This window comes from Bombina bombina, chromosome 12 (assembly GCF_027579735.1).
Source record: "Bombina bombina isolate aBomBom1 chromosome 12, aBomBom1.pri, whole genome shotgun sequence".
Classification (NCBI taxonomy): Eukaryota; Metazoa; Chordata; class Amphibia; order Anura; family Bombinatoridae; genus Bombina; species Bombina bombina.
Window position 1 is genome coordinate 132,172,607 of NC_069510.1, and position 16,124 is coordinate 132,188,730.

At 36.6% G+C, this 16,124-nt stretch overlaps 1 protein-coding gene across 6 annotated transcripts in view; it reads left to right on the forward strand.

The window, feature by feature from the left end:
* NUP214 (nucleoporin 214) overlaps positions 1-16,124 on the forward strand; it is a 207,496-nt gene that overhangs the window by 40,286 nt on the left and 151,086 nt on the right. For 5 of the 6 annotated variants that reach the window (XM_053695786.1, XM_053695791.1, XM_053695788.1 and 2 more), the window contains exons 12-13: positions 407-716; positions 15,303-15,469. In XM_053695786.1, coding sequence (XP_053551761.1) covers positions 407-716; positions 15,303-15,469 — 477 coding nt within the window. The remainder of the gene's footprint in view (positions 1-406; positions 717-15,302; positions 15,470-16,124) is intronic. The other variant, XM_053695789.1, reaches the window with a different exon arrangement.

Here is a 16,124-nt window from a genome sequence, read left to right on the forward strand (position 1 = left end):
CTTTAAGTTTATCCTTTTTTCTTTTGAAGATGCTGCAGCCTCAGTTGTTTATTTTAAGTATCACGTTTGCTTCATTTTCTTGATATCCTCTGTTGAAGTAGCAGAAATGTGCTACTGGGAGCTGGTTAAACACATTGGGTGAACCAATGACAAGAGGCATACAGTATATGTGCCACCACCAATCAGAAGCTAGCTCCCAGTAGTGCATTGCGGCTCCTGAGCATACGTAGATATACTTTTTAACACAAAATACCAAGAGAACAAAGCAAATAAGAAAATAGAAGTAAATTGGAAAGTTGACTAAAACTCTGTGTTCTACCTGTATCATTAAAGATTGTTTGACATTACTTTCTCTTTAAGTCTCCTGGAATCAGTACCTTAATCCTTAATGCGTCTTTGTTTTTAGCAGCATTATCTGTACCACCTGCAGCCTCCCCAGCCGCTGCCGCACCTGCAGTAGCTTCCCTTGCATTCAGCCTTCCTACATCTGTCCCTGCATCAAACTCACCTTCGGCATTTTCCTTTGGAACTTCAGCAGCCTCAGCCAAAATTGCCGCCCCGCCAGCGTACTCCTTCCAGCCCATGCAGGGATCTGCGACTTTTGGGGCAGTTGCAGCAAAGCCAGACATTGCAGCTAGCGCACCACAAATCGCATCACCGTCCATCTTCACAGCAGCCGCTGCTGCTTCCAGTGTCAAAGTGAACCTCAAGGACAAGTATGTGTTAATCTATATTAGATAACTGATGTGACTAATAACCTAGTGCATTATAACCGTACAGTGACCCTCAGGGACAAGTATGTGTTAATCTATATTAGATAACTGATGTGACTAATAACCTAGTGCATTATAACCGTACGATGTCAGAGCGTGTCATGTACAGTGACCCTCAGGGACAAGTATGTGTTAATCTATATTAGATAACTGATGTGACTAATAACCTAGTGCAGTATAACCGTACCATGTCAGAGCGTGTCATGTACAGTGACCCTCAAGGACAAGTATGTGTTAATCTATATTAGATAACTGATGTGACTAATAACCTAGTGCATTATAACCGTACAGTGACCCTCAGGGACAAGTATGTGTTAATCTATATTAGATAAGTGATGTGACTAATAACCTAGTGCATTATAACCGTACAGTGTCACAGCGTGTCATGTATAGTGACCCTCAGGGACAAGTATGTGTTAATCTATATTAGATAACTGATGTGACTAATAACCAAGTGCAGTATAACCGTACCATGTCAGAGCGTGTCATGTACAGTGACCCTCAAGGACAAGTATGTGTTAATCTATATTAGATAACTGATGTGACTAATAACCTAGTGCATTATAACCGTACAATGTCACAGCGTGTCATGTACAGTGACCATCAGGGACAAGTATGTGTTAATCTATATTAGATAAGTCAGTGTTTTTCAACCAGTGTGCCGTGGTACACTAGTGTGCCGTGAGAGATCCTCAGGTGTGCCACGGCAGACTGACAACAGTGTGACATATTTTTTAAACTTTGCTTGTTTTTTACTCCCAGTGCAGGGGTAGTTTGTAGGAGGCATGGCATAACAGCACAATACATACAGTATGTGTGTGTTTGTGTGTATGTGTATATATATATGCTGTATTAGGCTACAATGTATGATTTTTTTAAATTTTTGGGATGGTGGTGTGCCACAGGATTTTTTAATGTTAAAAAGTGTGCCACGGCAAAAAAAACGTTAAAAATCACTGAGATAAGTGATGTGACTAATAACCTAGTGCATTATAACCGTACCATGTCACAGCGTGTCATGTACAGTGACCCTCAAGGACAAGTATGTGTTAATCTATATTATATAACTGATGTGACTAATAACCTAGTGCATTATAACCGTACCATGTCACAGTGTGTCATGTACAGTGACCCTCAGGTCAATTATTGAAGTTTGGGAGCGCTAAAAAAGCTTTAAAGACAATATGGAGATTTAAAATTTGCACAATATTTATTGCTGGTGGACAATCTAAAAACATATATAAATCAAAAAATCATAAAAAACAATAATATAAACAGTATAATCAGTCTAGGGTAGGATGAAGTAGTGCTAATATATTAAAGTATGGGACGTCTCCCTTTTAAACTTTATATTTTTGGGTTTCTCTGTATCTTAACCTTTACGTCTAGATTATTGCAACACTCTAGTTAAACAATGGCTATGTAACCACCTTAATCCACCTTATATTTGCATCTGAAAATGTAGTGTCTTTAAAAAGATATTTTCTTGACTAATTGTCAGAAATAAAATGTTCATAAAAATTGCTTTGATGTTTAAAAGTCTTTTTCCAGTATAAAAATATATTTGTAGTCCAATAAATTTCCGCTATTTCTTAGAGGGGTAACCTTGTAACACTTCAGTCTTTTTTATGCAATTTGTAACAAGTGTTTCTAATGAGCTTACCGGGTCTTCTGACACCTGCTGTGTCTGGCGGTTTGTTTGTTTATCTTACCAGGAAGATGTTTATGCCTTTTCTCTCTCCAATCTTGTACGATACAAGACTAGCCTGTAAGCTTGGTTCCTCGGAGCCTATTTCAGTCTGTGTGGCTCTGATGGTTCAGCACCTTCTGTTCAAAATATCTCTGGCTGTCAGTATTTGGCAGCAGGCTTTCGAGTCAGGTGAATACTTCCGCTACACGCTCCGGCGTGTTTGGCGGTTCCTCCGATACTTAGTGTACAAACGGCCGTTTGTTTCTTTTCTTCTTCCCCTGTATTCAAATTGTGATTGAGATCCTGCAGGGTATATGTGAGCTGTAATGGTTGCGTCTACGCGTTTCGCCGGTTGGCTTTATCAAGACGGATGGTTTGTGTTCTGAAGCCCGGTGTTTTTAAAGAGCCCTCTTCTCTTTCTGATTGGTTGATGTTTCTTCCTTTTTCTATTGGTGATCTGTTTAAATGGCTTTTACTGAGGATTTAAGGTGGACTATCGAATTGTATCTATCTTTTGCAAATAGTATAGATACATTTGTTCAATTTATAAGGTGGATTTTTCATTTGTATCTATCTTTTTCAGATGGTATATAAATTTTTTGTTATTTTATTCGATTTATAAGGTGGATTATTAAAATCTTCTATTATATACATCAATGTTTCTAGTCGACTTATATAATATATTAATATATTGTTTATCAATTTCTAATGGATTTTCTATATATCCAAGCCTAAACGCAGATTATTTCAAAATGGATGTTTGTTATTTCATATAATTATCACATTTTTATGATATATTTTTCCCATTCTTTTGTTAGAATGTATAACCATCAATTTTTTGTCATCGTATTAATTAGTGTGTTGTATATATAGTTTTCATTATTTTATATAATTCTAGCTTTTATTCTTTACATAGTTCTTTTACTAGATTTGTCCTTATATATTTGGTATAATGTTGTTAAATTATAAATAATTTTTAGTGACTTATTTCTGAATTTTTTATTATTTAGAAACTAACGATTTCATTATAGAATTTGAGATAGTAAGATAGGTAATAAATTTTGAATCAAGTTTTTTATAAAGAGTAATTTAATTCCCATGTTTTTTAGATGGTTTTTATGGTCTTGTTGAAATATTGAATCTTACTAGTTCTATTTGTTTTCATCATTATGAGGTAAGAAATGGGGAAAGGTCCAGTTCAGAATTTAGTCCTGATGGATATAAAGTCTGCATGTTGTAAATTAATTCTGCCTCTTTTCTTAATAGTTTTTCTTCAAAGTTTCCCCCTCTCCACTCTTGTTTCAATTTCTTTATACCCCAGAATTTAAAGTCTTTTAAGTTATTCTTATGTATTTCTCTGAAATGAGTGTATAGATGAGTTTCTAGATTTCCCTTAGCTATACAGGACAGATGTTCTCGTATTCTTTCTCGTAGGGTCCTTGTAGTTTCTCCTATGTACTGTAACTGGCAAGTGCACTGTATAATGTAGATGACCCCTTTGTCCTGACATCTTATTGTTTCTTTTATGTGATGTATTAATCCGTTAGTGTTGGATATAACTTTCTTACATTTACTGCTAAACTTGCAGGATCTACACCCAAAACAGGGAAAAAAACCTTCTAATTTGTTTCCAGTTAGATCTTTTTGTGTCATGTGTGTTTTTTGTATCTGTTTAAATTCGCTAGGGGCGAGTATCTGTTTAAAATTTTTGGCTTTCCTGTATATGATTGTTGGATTATCTTTCATTTTTTCTCCTATCAGAGGATCTGTTTGGACCAGATGCCAGTGTTTTTTGACAATTCTTTGCAAAATATGATGGTCACTGTTATAGTCTGTGATTAATGCAACATTAATTTTATCTTCTTTCTCTTCTCTATAATTTTTTGGATTTGAATCTTTATTTTTATAAGTAAGTAGATTTTTCCTTTCTTTTTGATCTACTTGTTCCTTAGCTTTCTTTATTATATTAGGGTCATACCCTCTATCATGGAATTTTTTCTCTAATATTTCTATTTGTTCTAAATAGTCGGAGGTTCTTGTACAATTTCGTTTAATCCTGAGGCATTGGCCTTTAGGAATATTCTCCTTCCATTTATTTAAATGGCAGCTATTAAAATGTATTAGATTGTTGGCATCTACTTTTTTGAAGTGTGTCTTAGTTATTATTTCTTTTTCTACAATTTCTATATCCAGATCAAGGAATGTGATTTTTTCTTTACTGATATGATATGTAAATTGAATTCCTATGTCATTTTGGTTCATGTCTGCTATGAATTTTTCCAATTCTTTAGATGTCCCCTTCCATATAAGGATGATGTCATCGATATATCTTTTATAGAGCACGAGATTTGCGCCGAGCTCATGCTTGGATATGAACTCTTCTTCCCATTTGCCTAAGAAGAGATTTGCATAGCTCGGCGCAAATCTCGTGCCCATAGCAGTACCTCTTGTCTGGAGATAGAATTTTCCATTGAAGGAAAAGTAATTTTGATTTAAGATATAATTAATACCTAGAATTATAAAGTCTTTTTGTTTTTGATTGAGTGTATCATCTCTCGTCATATACATTTCTGCCGCTTTAATGCCCAATTGATGTTTGATACTTGTGTATAACGATGATACATCACATGTACTGATGATATAATTATCTTCCCATTTTAATTTATTTAAATTTTGTAATATATCGGTTGTATCTTTGAGGTATGAAGGTAGTGTTTTTACGTATTTTTGCAAAAAACTGTCAATATATTTTGATAAATTTGCAGTTAGTGAACCTATTCCCGATATTATGGGTCTACCGGGTGGATTGATGGGATTTTTATGTAATTTTGGTAAGTAATAGAATATCGGTATTTTAGGGTATTTAGGACAGAGGAAATCAAACTCTTTTTTATGGATTATGCCTTCAGTTGAGGCCTCTTTTAGTATGTTTGTTAACTTTGATAGAAAATTTTTGGTTGGATCTAATTTTATTTCTCTATATGTTTCTGTATCTCCTAGAAGTCTATTGGCTTCATTAATATAACTTTTTGTATCTAGGAGGACTATGCCTCCTCCCTTGTCCGCTCCTTTGATTGTCAGTTCTTTATTGCTTTGTAAATTTTTAATTATTTCATTTTCTTTTTTAGATAGATTTCTATTTCTAAATTTATTGTCTTTTACACTTGCAATATCTTTTTGCACTAATTTTTCAAATAGTTCGAGGTTTCTACCTTTCTCAGCACTTGGATAAAATTTAGATTTTAATTTTAGGTCTGTGTGTTGAATCTCTGGAGTAGTTGAAATGACATTTCTTGTTATACCATGAGATGTTATTTGTCTCTCTATTGGATTTTTTGCAAAGAATCTTTTCAAAGTTAATTTTCGCACAAATTGACTTATATGAATATGTGTATTGAATTTATTCATTTTTGTTGTCGGGGCAAAACTTAGACCTAGTTCTAATACTTTTTCTTCTTCTTTAGTTAATACTTTACTACTTAGATTGAAGATACCTGATGGTGATTTTATTTTGTTTTTTTGACATTTTTTAACTGTTCTTCCTCCTCTTGTTCCTCTCTGCTTCTTTTTCTTAGTGGTGGTGCTTTTAGTGCTAACTTGTTTTGTGTTGTTTCTGGTCTTGTTGGATCTAATTCTAAAAAATGTTCCTCATTTTTTGGGGAATTTGGAACTGTGCTTAATTTTTCAAATTTATTATTTGTTTTTATTTTCCAATTGTGATTTATATTTTCTTTTGGTGTTTTTTCAGAATTTCTATTTCTAAAATTTCCATTGTGATTATCTTTTTGTGAGTGTTCTCTATAGTGATAACTATCTTGCCTTTGGGGGCTGTTATAGTCGTTTTTATAGTGGTTGTAGTGTCTTTCACCTTTTTCTGTGTATTCTCTTCTATATGTTTCTCTTTCATTAGGTCTATGTTTATCTTCATAGTGATTGTGATTTTTAAAGTGTGTATTGTATCTTCTATCGTAATTGTAGTGGTTTCTGTACTCTCTTGGTTGGTAATAGTTCCAATTATTATAATTGGTTCTCCATTCTGTGTATCTACCCTGTCTTTCATTTAGCCTATTTTCAAATCTGTGATTACTATGATTATAGTTACCTCTATCTTCATAATAATTTTGTTTTTGTTTTACATGTATTTGTTGTTTATTAGGGATAGAAGTGGTGTGTTGTGAATCTATATCAGTGTTTTGTTCTGCTGTAATTTCTTCTAATTCTGTTTCCATCTCATCTGTCAGTTCTTGATAATCTTCTTCATCCCTTTTGTATTTTCTCCATTTGGTCTCTAATAGATCTTTATTCAGTTTATTTAGATTGGAGATTATTTCTTTCTGTCTAAATTTAAACTCACTGTTTTCCTTCACTTCCTCTAGTTCATTTTTAATTGAGGTAATATTCTCACTTAGTTGTTTCAGTGATTCTTCTCTAGACCTTTTTAGAATGTCTAATAGGGTTTGTGTAGTTTCATTTAAAGCTGTATCCCATTCCATCTGGAATTCTTTTTTTAAATCAAATGTGCATTTTTTCTTAACTCTAAGGCCTCTAGGGGCCCATTTGTTTGCTATATATTTATTTAAGAAGTGTAATTCTATTTTTTGTTTTAGTTCACTAGTCATGTTTTTCTCTAATTTAGCCATCTTTGTGTTTATGTCTATAGGTTCTACCTCAATTATATTTAATTCATTTTCCATAATTTCTTTTAGAATCTCTTCTCTCCAGGTAAATATATCTTTCTCCATTACTAGGCTGCTATTACTTAAGCTCATAAAAAATGAGCTAGGGAAGAATAGATAAGTTGCGTGGGTTAATTTAAGATAAGCGCCAAGTTATTATCCTTAAGCTCCCTCACAGGTAATCTTCCCTATGATTACCAATTTTTAGTATAAACCAAACAAAAGTCAATTATTGAAGTTTGGGAGCGCTAAAAAAGCTTTAAAGACAATATGGAGATTTAAAATTTGCACAATATTTATTGAACCATCAGAGCCACACAGACTGAAATAGGCTCCGAGGAACCAAGCTTACAGGCTAGTCTTGTATCGTACAAGATTGGAGAGAGAAAAGGCATAAACATCTTCCTGGTAAGATAAACAAACAAACCGCCAGACACAGCAGGTGTCAGAAGACCCGGTAAGCTCATTAGAAACACTTGTTACAAATTGCATAAAAAAGACTGAAGTGTTACAAGGTTACCCCTCTAAGAAATAGCGGAAATTTATTGGACTACAAATATATTTTTATACTGGAAAAAGACTTTTAAACATCAAAGCAATTTTTATGAACATTTTATTTCTGACAATTAGTCAAGAAAATATCTTTTTAAAGACACTACATTTTCAGATGCAAATATAAGGTGGATTAAGGTGGTTACATAGCCATTGTTTAACTAGAGTGTTGCAATAATCTAGACGTAAAGGTTAAGATACAGAGAAACCCAAAAATATAAAGTTTAAAAGGGAGACGTCCCATACTTTAATATATTAGCACTACTTCATCCTACCCTAGACTGATTATACTGTTTATATTATTGTTTTTTATGATTTTTTGATTTATATATGTTTTTAGATTGTCCACCAGCAATAAATATTGTGCAAATTTTAAATCTCCATATTGTCTTTAAAGCTTTTTTAGCGCTCCCAAACTTCAATAATTGACTTTTGTTTGGTTTATACTAAAAATTGGTAATCATAGGGAAGATTACCTGTGAGGGAGCTTAAGGATAATAACTTGGCGCTTATCTTAAATTAACCCACGCAGTGACCCTCAGGGACAAGTATGTGTTAATCTTTATTAGATAACTGATGTGACTAATAACCTAGTGCATTATAACCGTACCATGTCACAGCGTGTCATGTACAGTGACCCTCAGGAACAAGTATGTGTTAATCTATATTAGATAAGTGATGTGACTAATAACCTAGTGCATTATAACCGTACGATGTCACAGCGTGTCATGTACAGTGACTCTCAGGGGCAAGTATGTGTTAATCTATATTAGATAAGTGATGTGACTAATAACCTAGTGCATTATAACCGTACGATGTCACAGTGTGTCATGTACAGTGACATAAGTGATGTGACTAATAACCTAGTGCATTATAACCGTACCATATAAGCAGTGATGTGCAGTCACTAGAGGCAGGTGAGGCAGTGCTTCACCTCTCATATGGGCAAAAATATATTTTTTTTATTGGCTTTAAAAAAAAAATTGTAAATTTTTTCCCCCAGCATTTTTTTTCTCACAGCTATATGTTGTGCAATGAAGAGGCACAATCAGGTCTGCCCACCATTACACAACATGCTGCGCCACCTACTGGATGCAAGTGGTTAAGATCATTGCATGGCTCATTAACTGCTTATTTGAGGCAGTCCTATTTGGGCTGAACCAATCCAGTGAGAGGCATTAGTAAGTGGAACATAGGGTTGGGGCTGGATGTTAAATCATATAAAACAAAACAAAAACGCAAAAAAACAACTTTCATATATTTTGTTGCTGTCCTGTGAACCTGCTAGCTTTGCTAAAGTGAAAAAGAGAATTCTGTTCTTCCCCTCTAAGTGCAGTGGAATGTGCCACTGTCACTTCCTGAATCCGTACAGAGCAGGAGAGAGGCACAGAGAGCAGTGTTTCACATCTTATTAAAGTAAGATTTTACTGAAAGATTCTGTTAGTTAAAATGATAATTTAATGAATGTGGTTTAGTGTTTGTTTACTCTTTTATAGCAGGGTCGTTTTTGTATTTTGTTTACTCAAACTTTACACCCACTAACTTAGCAGCTTGCCTCTGTACTTCACACTAAATTATAGACTAATTTTCTGAACTCTCTGTAGCTCTGCTGTTTTATTACTTTAAAATGCAGTGGTCCCCCCCCCTTGTGTGTGTGTGTGTGTGTGTGTCTCTCTCTATCTATCCATCTCTCTCCTTATGTGTTGTTCTACCCCATGGTCTCTTTCTCTGTCTCTCTTCCTCCCCCTCTGACTCTCATCCCTTATGTAATGAAAGAATCTATAAGCATAATTTGCAGCATTAAAGTAAAAAGTATGTTTTAAACATATTTTAATGGGCATGGATTTCTAGATCTCATAATCAGAGCAAGCATTGTGTTATCTGGCAAGTGTTTCTGTTACAATCCTTTTAGACTAAAATCAGATGTTTACTAAGTTGACCAGTTTTCCAAGACACCATTTAAAGGGACATGAAACCCATATGAAACCCATATGCAAATTTAAATAACTTTCCAATTTACATCTAATATCTAATTTTCTTTATTCTTTTGATGTCCTTTGTTGAAAATCATATCTAAATATGCTCAGTAGCTGCTGATTGGTGGCTGCACATAGATACCTCATGTGATTGGCTCACCCATGTGCATTGCTATTTCTTCAACAAAGGATATCTAAAGAATGAAGGCGTATCCTAGCCACTGCCTCACCATCCTCTGACGTCACTGCACATCACTGTGATGTGCAGTCACTAGAGGCAGGTGAGGCAGTGCTTCACCTCTCATATGGGCAAAAATATATTTTTTTTATTGGCTTTAACCCCTTAATGACCACAGCACTTTTCCATTTTCTGACCGTTTGGGACCAAGGCTATTTTTACATTTCTGTGGTGTTTGTGTTTAGCTGTAATTTTCCTCTTACTCATTTACTGTACCCACACATATTATATACCGTTTTTCTCGCCATTAAATGGACTTTCTAAAGATACCATTATTTTCATCATATCTTATAATTTACTATAAAAAAAAAAAAAAAATATGAGGAAAAAATGGAAAAAAACACACTTTTTCTAACTTTGACCCCCAAAACCTGTTACACATCTACAACCACCAAAAAAACACCCATGCTAAATAGTTTCCAAATTTTGTCCTGTGTTTAGAAATACCCAATGTTTACATGTTCTTTGCTTTTTTTTGCAAGTTATAGGGCAATAAATACAAGAAGCACTTTGCTATTTCCAAACCACTTTTTTTCAAACTTAGCGCTAGTTACATTGGAACACTGATATCTTCCAGGAATCCCTGAATATCCCTTGACATGTATATATTTTTTTTTCGAAGACATCCCAAAGTATTGATCTAGGCCCATTTTGGTATATTTCATGCCACCATTTCACCGCCAAATGCGATCAAATAAAAAAAATTGTTCACTTTTTCACACATTTTGTTACAAACTTTAGGTTTTTCACTGAATTTATTTACAAACAGCTCGTGCAATTATGACACAAATGGTTGTAAATGCTTCTCTGGAATCCCTTTTTTCATAAATAGCAGACATATATGGATTTGGTGTTGCTTTTTGGTAATTAGAAGGCCGCTAAATGCCACTGCGCACCACACGTGTATTATGCCCAGCAATGAAGGGGTTAATTAGGGAGCATGTAGGGAGCTTGTAGGGTTAATTTTAGCTTTATTGTAGTGTAGTAGACAACCCTAAGTATTGATCTAGGCCCATTTTGGTATATTTCATGCCACCATTTCAACGCCAAATGCGATTAAATAAAAAAAAAAGTAAAATTTTTCACAATTTTAGGTTTCTCACTGAAATCATTTACAAACAGCTTGTGCAATTATGGCACAAATGGTTGTAAATGCTTCTCTGGGATCCCCTTTGTTGAGAAATAGCAGACATACATGGCTTTGGCGTTGCTTTTTGGTAATTAGAAGGCCGCTAAATGCCGCTGCGCATCACATGTGTATTATGGCTAGCAGTGAAGGGGTTAATTAGGTAGCATGTAGGGAGCTTGCAGGGTTAATTTTAGCTTTAGTGTAGAGATCAGCCTCCCACCTGACACATTACACCCCCTGATCCCTCCCAAACAGCTCTCTTCCCTCCCCCACCCCACAATTGTCCCCGCCATGTTAAGTACTGGCAGAAAGTCTGCCAGTACTAAAAAAAAAGCTATCCTTGATAAAAAATAAATAAAAAAAAAGGCATATTTACATATGCTGCTCTGGAGGATCCCCCCTTAGCCACCAACCTCCCTGATACCCCCCAAACAGCTCTTTACCCATCCCCCTCTAACTTATTAGTAGCCATCTTTGGTACTGGCAGCTGTCTGCCAGTACCCAGTTTATAGTAAAATATGTTTTTATTATTTTTTTTTAAATGATTTTCTGTAGTGTAGCTTGCCCCCCCCCAAAAGACCAACCCACCACCCCTCCCAGATCTCTTAGATTGACATATATGTAAATATATTTGGCAATCACTGCCACTTTAATCCCATCACTTTTCTGTAGTGTAGCGGTTCCCACCCGCTTCCTACCCCCGCGCGCGCCCCCTCGTGCGTGCCCGGCGTTCCCGCCCACGATCCCGCCCCCCTCTACATGATACGGCCCATCGATGGCCGCCCACCCGCCTCCCAGACTGGCTCCCACCCACCAACGAAACCGGCCATCGATGTCCGGTACAGAGAGGGCGACAGAGTGGCTCTCTCTGCATCGGATGGCCAAGGGGGGTTATTGCAGGATGCCTCGATGTTGAGGCATCACTGCAATAACCGGAAAGCAGCTGGAAGCGAGCAGGATCGCTTCCAGCTGCTTTCCAGACCAAGGACGTACGCCACACGTCCTCGGTCATTAACTGTATTTTTTTTGAGGACGTGTGGCGTACGTCCTTGGTCGTTAAGGGGTTAAAAAAAAAATTGTAAATTTTTTCCCCCAGCATTTTTTTTTCTCACAGCTATATGTTGTGCAATGAAGAGGCACAATCAGGTCTGCCCACCATTACACAACATGCTGCGCCACCTACTGGATGCAAGTGGTTAAGATCATTGCATGGCTCATTAACTGCTTATTTGAGGCAGTCCTATTTGGGCTGAACCAATCCAGTGAGAGGCATTAGTAAGTGGAACATAGGGTTGGGGCTGGATGTTAAATCATATAAAACAAAACAAAAACGCAAAAAAACAACTTTCATATATTTTGTTGCTGTCCTGTGAACCTGCTAGCTTTGCTAAAGTGAAAAAGAGAATTCTGTTCTTCCCCTCTAAGTGCAGTGGAATGTGCCACTGTCACTTCCTGAATCCGTACAGAGCAGGAGAGAGGCACAGAGAGCAGTGTTTCAGCCACATCTTATTAAAGTAAGATTTTACTGAAAGATTCTGTTAGTTAAAATGATAATTTAATGAATGTGGTTTAGTGTTTGTTTACTCTTTTATAGCAGGGTCGTTTTTGTATTTTGTTTACTCAAACTTTACACCCACTAACTTAGCAGCTTGCCTCTGTACTTCACACTAAATTATAGACTAATTTTCTGAACTCTCTGTAGCTCTGCTGTTTTATTACTTTAAAATGCAGTGGTCCCCCCCCCTTGTGTGTGTGTGTGTGTGTCTCTCTCTATCTATCCATCTCTCTCCTTATGTGTTGTTCTACCCCATGGTCTCTTTCTCTGTCTCTCTTCCTCCCCCTCTGACTCTCATCCCTTATGTAATGAAAGAATCTATAAGCATAATTTGCAGCATTAAAGTAAAATGTATGTTTTAAACATATTTTAATGGGCATGGATTTCTAGATCTCATAATCAGAGCAAGCATTGTGTTATCTGGTAAGTGTTTCTGTTACAATCCTTTTAGACTAAAATCAGATGTTTACTAAGTTGACCAGTTTTCCAAGACACCATTTAAAGGGACATGAAACCCATATGAAACCCATATGCAAATTTAAATAACTTTCCAATTTACATCTAATATCTAATTTTCTTTATTCTTTTGATGTCCTTTGTTGAAAATCATATCTAAATATGCTCAGTAGCTGCTGATTGGTGGCTGCACATAGATACCTCATGTGATTGGCTCACCCATGTGCATTGCTATTTCTTCAACAAAGGATATCTAAAGAATGAAGGCGTATCCTAGCCACTGCCTCACCATCCTCTGACGTCACTGCACGTCACTGCATATAAGAGTGTGTCATGTACAGTGACCCTCAGGGACAAGTATGTGTTAATCTATATTAGATAACTGATGTGACTAATAACCTAGTGCATTATAACCGTACAATGTCACAGCGTGTCATATACAGTGACCCTCAGGAACAAGTATGTGTTAATCTATATTAGATAACTGATGTGACTAATAACCTAGTGCATTATAACCGTACGATGTCACAGCGTGTCATATACAGTGACCCTCAGGAACAAGTATGTGTTAATCTATATTAGATAACTGATGTGACTAATAACCTAGTGCAGTATAACCGTACCATGTCAGTGTGTGTCTCATGTACAGTGACCCTCAGGGACAAGTATGTGTTAATCTATATTAGATAAGTGATGTGACTAATAACCTAGTGCATTATAACCGTACGATGTCACAGCGTGTCATGTACAGTGACTCTCAGGGGCAAGTATGTGTTAATCTATATTAGATAACTGATGTGACTAATAACCTAGTGCATTATAACCGTACAATGTCACAGCGTGTCATGTACAGTGACCCTCAGGGACAAGTATGTGTTAATCTATATTAAATAACTGATGTGACTAATAACCTAGTGCAGTATAACCGTACCATGTCAGAGCGTGTCATGTACAGTGACCCTCAGGGACAAGTATGTGTTAATCTATATTAGATAAGTGATGTGGCTAATAACCTAGTGCAGTATAACCGTACCATGTCAGAGCGTGTCATGTACAGTGACCCTCAGGGACAAGTATGTGTTAATCTATATTAGATAAGTGATGTGACTAATAACCTAGTGCATTATAACCGTACAGTGTCACAGCGTGTCATGTATAGTGACCCTCAGGGACAAGTATGTGTTAATCTATATTAGATAAGTGATGTGACTAATAACCTAGTGCAGTATAACCGTACCATGTCAGAGCGTGTCATGTACAGTGACCCTCAGGGACAAGTATGTGTTAATCTATATTAGATAACTGATGTGACTAATAACCTAGTGCATTATAGCCGTACGATGTCACAGCGTGTCATGTACAGTGAACAGTAAAATGACATAGAAGTGTAAATAGAAGATACTGTACTGTTATGTGCAAGAGATTGTGCTAGGAGAAAATTTTCTGTATGTTTAACTCCTGCAGAGGGTTTAAACGCATAGGTAAAGTCATCTCCAGAGCAGCATTGCACTGCTGGGAGCTAGCTGAGCACATCTGGTGAGTCAATGACAAGAGGCATGTATATGTAGTCACCAATCAGCAGCTAGCTCCCAGTAGTGCACTGCTGCGTCTTAGCTTACCTATGTGTGTTTTTCAATTGGATATGGCCAGTTTTTGGCCCCTGAGCATAATGCTTCCATCTGTACTTGGTTCTGGGGCCCCTTGGAAAAAGCAGAACTAAGAATATGTGCCATGGTTTTTGTGGCCCCTGGAAAAAGTTTAACTAAAATGGTGTTCTTTGGGGACAGTGTCCCTCTGGGTGATAAGAGCAGATACAGGGTACCCTCCAACCTTACCCAACTCTGATCCTGAACCACTGGACCTTTTTTAGTAAATATATTACTATTTGTGTAGTTTATGGACTTTATTTATCGAGCCCCTAAGCCCTGTGACCCAATATGTTAGCCCATCACTGCTTTACAACAAAGGACACCAAGAGAATTACGTCAATTAGATAAGACGTAATTGGAAATGTCTCTTAAAACTGCTACACTATGATCCATTGACTTTCATGTCCCTTTTAAAGGGAGGATAGTTTTTCTATATACACTTATGTATCAGCACTTAAAGGGACCTGAAGCCAATAATCTTTTGTCTGATAACCAACTGGAGTATAGAATTTATTTGCTGTGATCCTTTTACTTCCAGACTGAAGCATTGTTATTAGATGTGAAATACTTCTGTATCTCCTGACTACGTTGTCGTCTTCTTCTTTCAGATTCAGTGCCCTAGAAACAGCACCTGCTCTATCCAGCAGTGTCACAATGCCCACTACCTTCATCCCTAATTCTACAAAGACACTTGGTGAAGTGGCTTCCCGTGCACCCGCACCCTCCTTCCCATCTTTGGGGTCTATAACTGCACACAAGCCTATTACTCCTGAGGGTAAGTAAGCCTGGTTATCTGCAATGTACTCTGGTATTTCTTGTCAGCGCAGTCTCAAGCGATCGCTAAAAATGGTCTGTTTTTGCTCATGAGCAAGTTGCGTCAATAATTGTTGCTTTGCTAACGGCGTATTCATTTGTTACCATTTAGTTACTTGATGAGGGAATGTGCAGAAGTAAAATAGCTTTGTGTTCTCCCTTCATAGTAATTACATAATTGTAGCTCATTATCTTGTGGCTGTTTCCATAGTTACCAAACACCACAGCATGGAGTAGGGATCTGGGGTAAAGTGTTTTGGATATTGTTCTGATTGACCCTAGCCCACAAAGCTCTGAATAACCTCACAACCAACTGTATCCCCCTCCCTTATCTCCAAATGCTCCATGAACCATCTTCTGTGATCATTTTCTGAGCTATTATTTGTTTTTTCATTTCCTGTCTCTTCATGTGTTGCTCTTACTCTCTGGAACAGCTTATCCCTCTTCATCAGCTTCACTCCAACATTGTATAGCTTCAAGCGCTCTCTGTAACCCCACCTGATTAGAGAGGCGTTCCACCTGTTTTCTAAAAGTTCCTTTCTTTCTTAACTAAAAAATAAATAAGTCTTAACCTACCTTGTCTCACTGCTGAGAATGCATCTCTTGACAAGCTACTT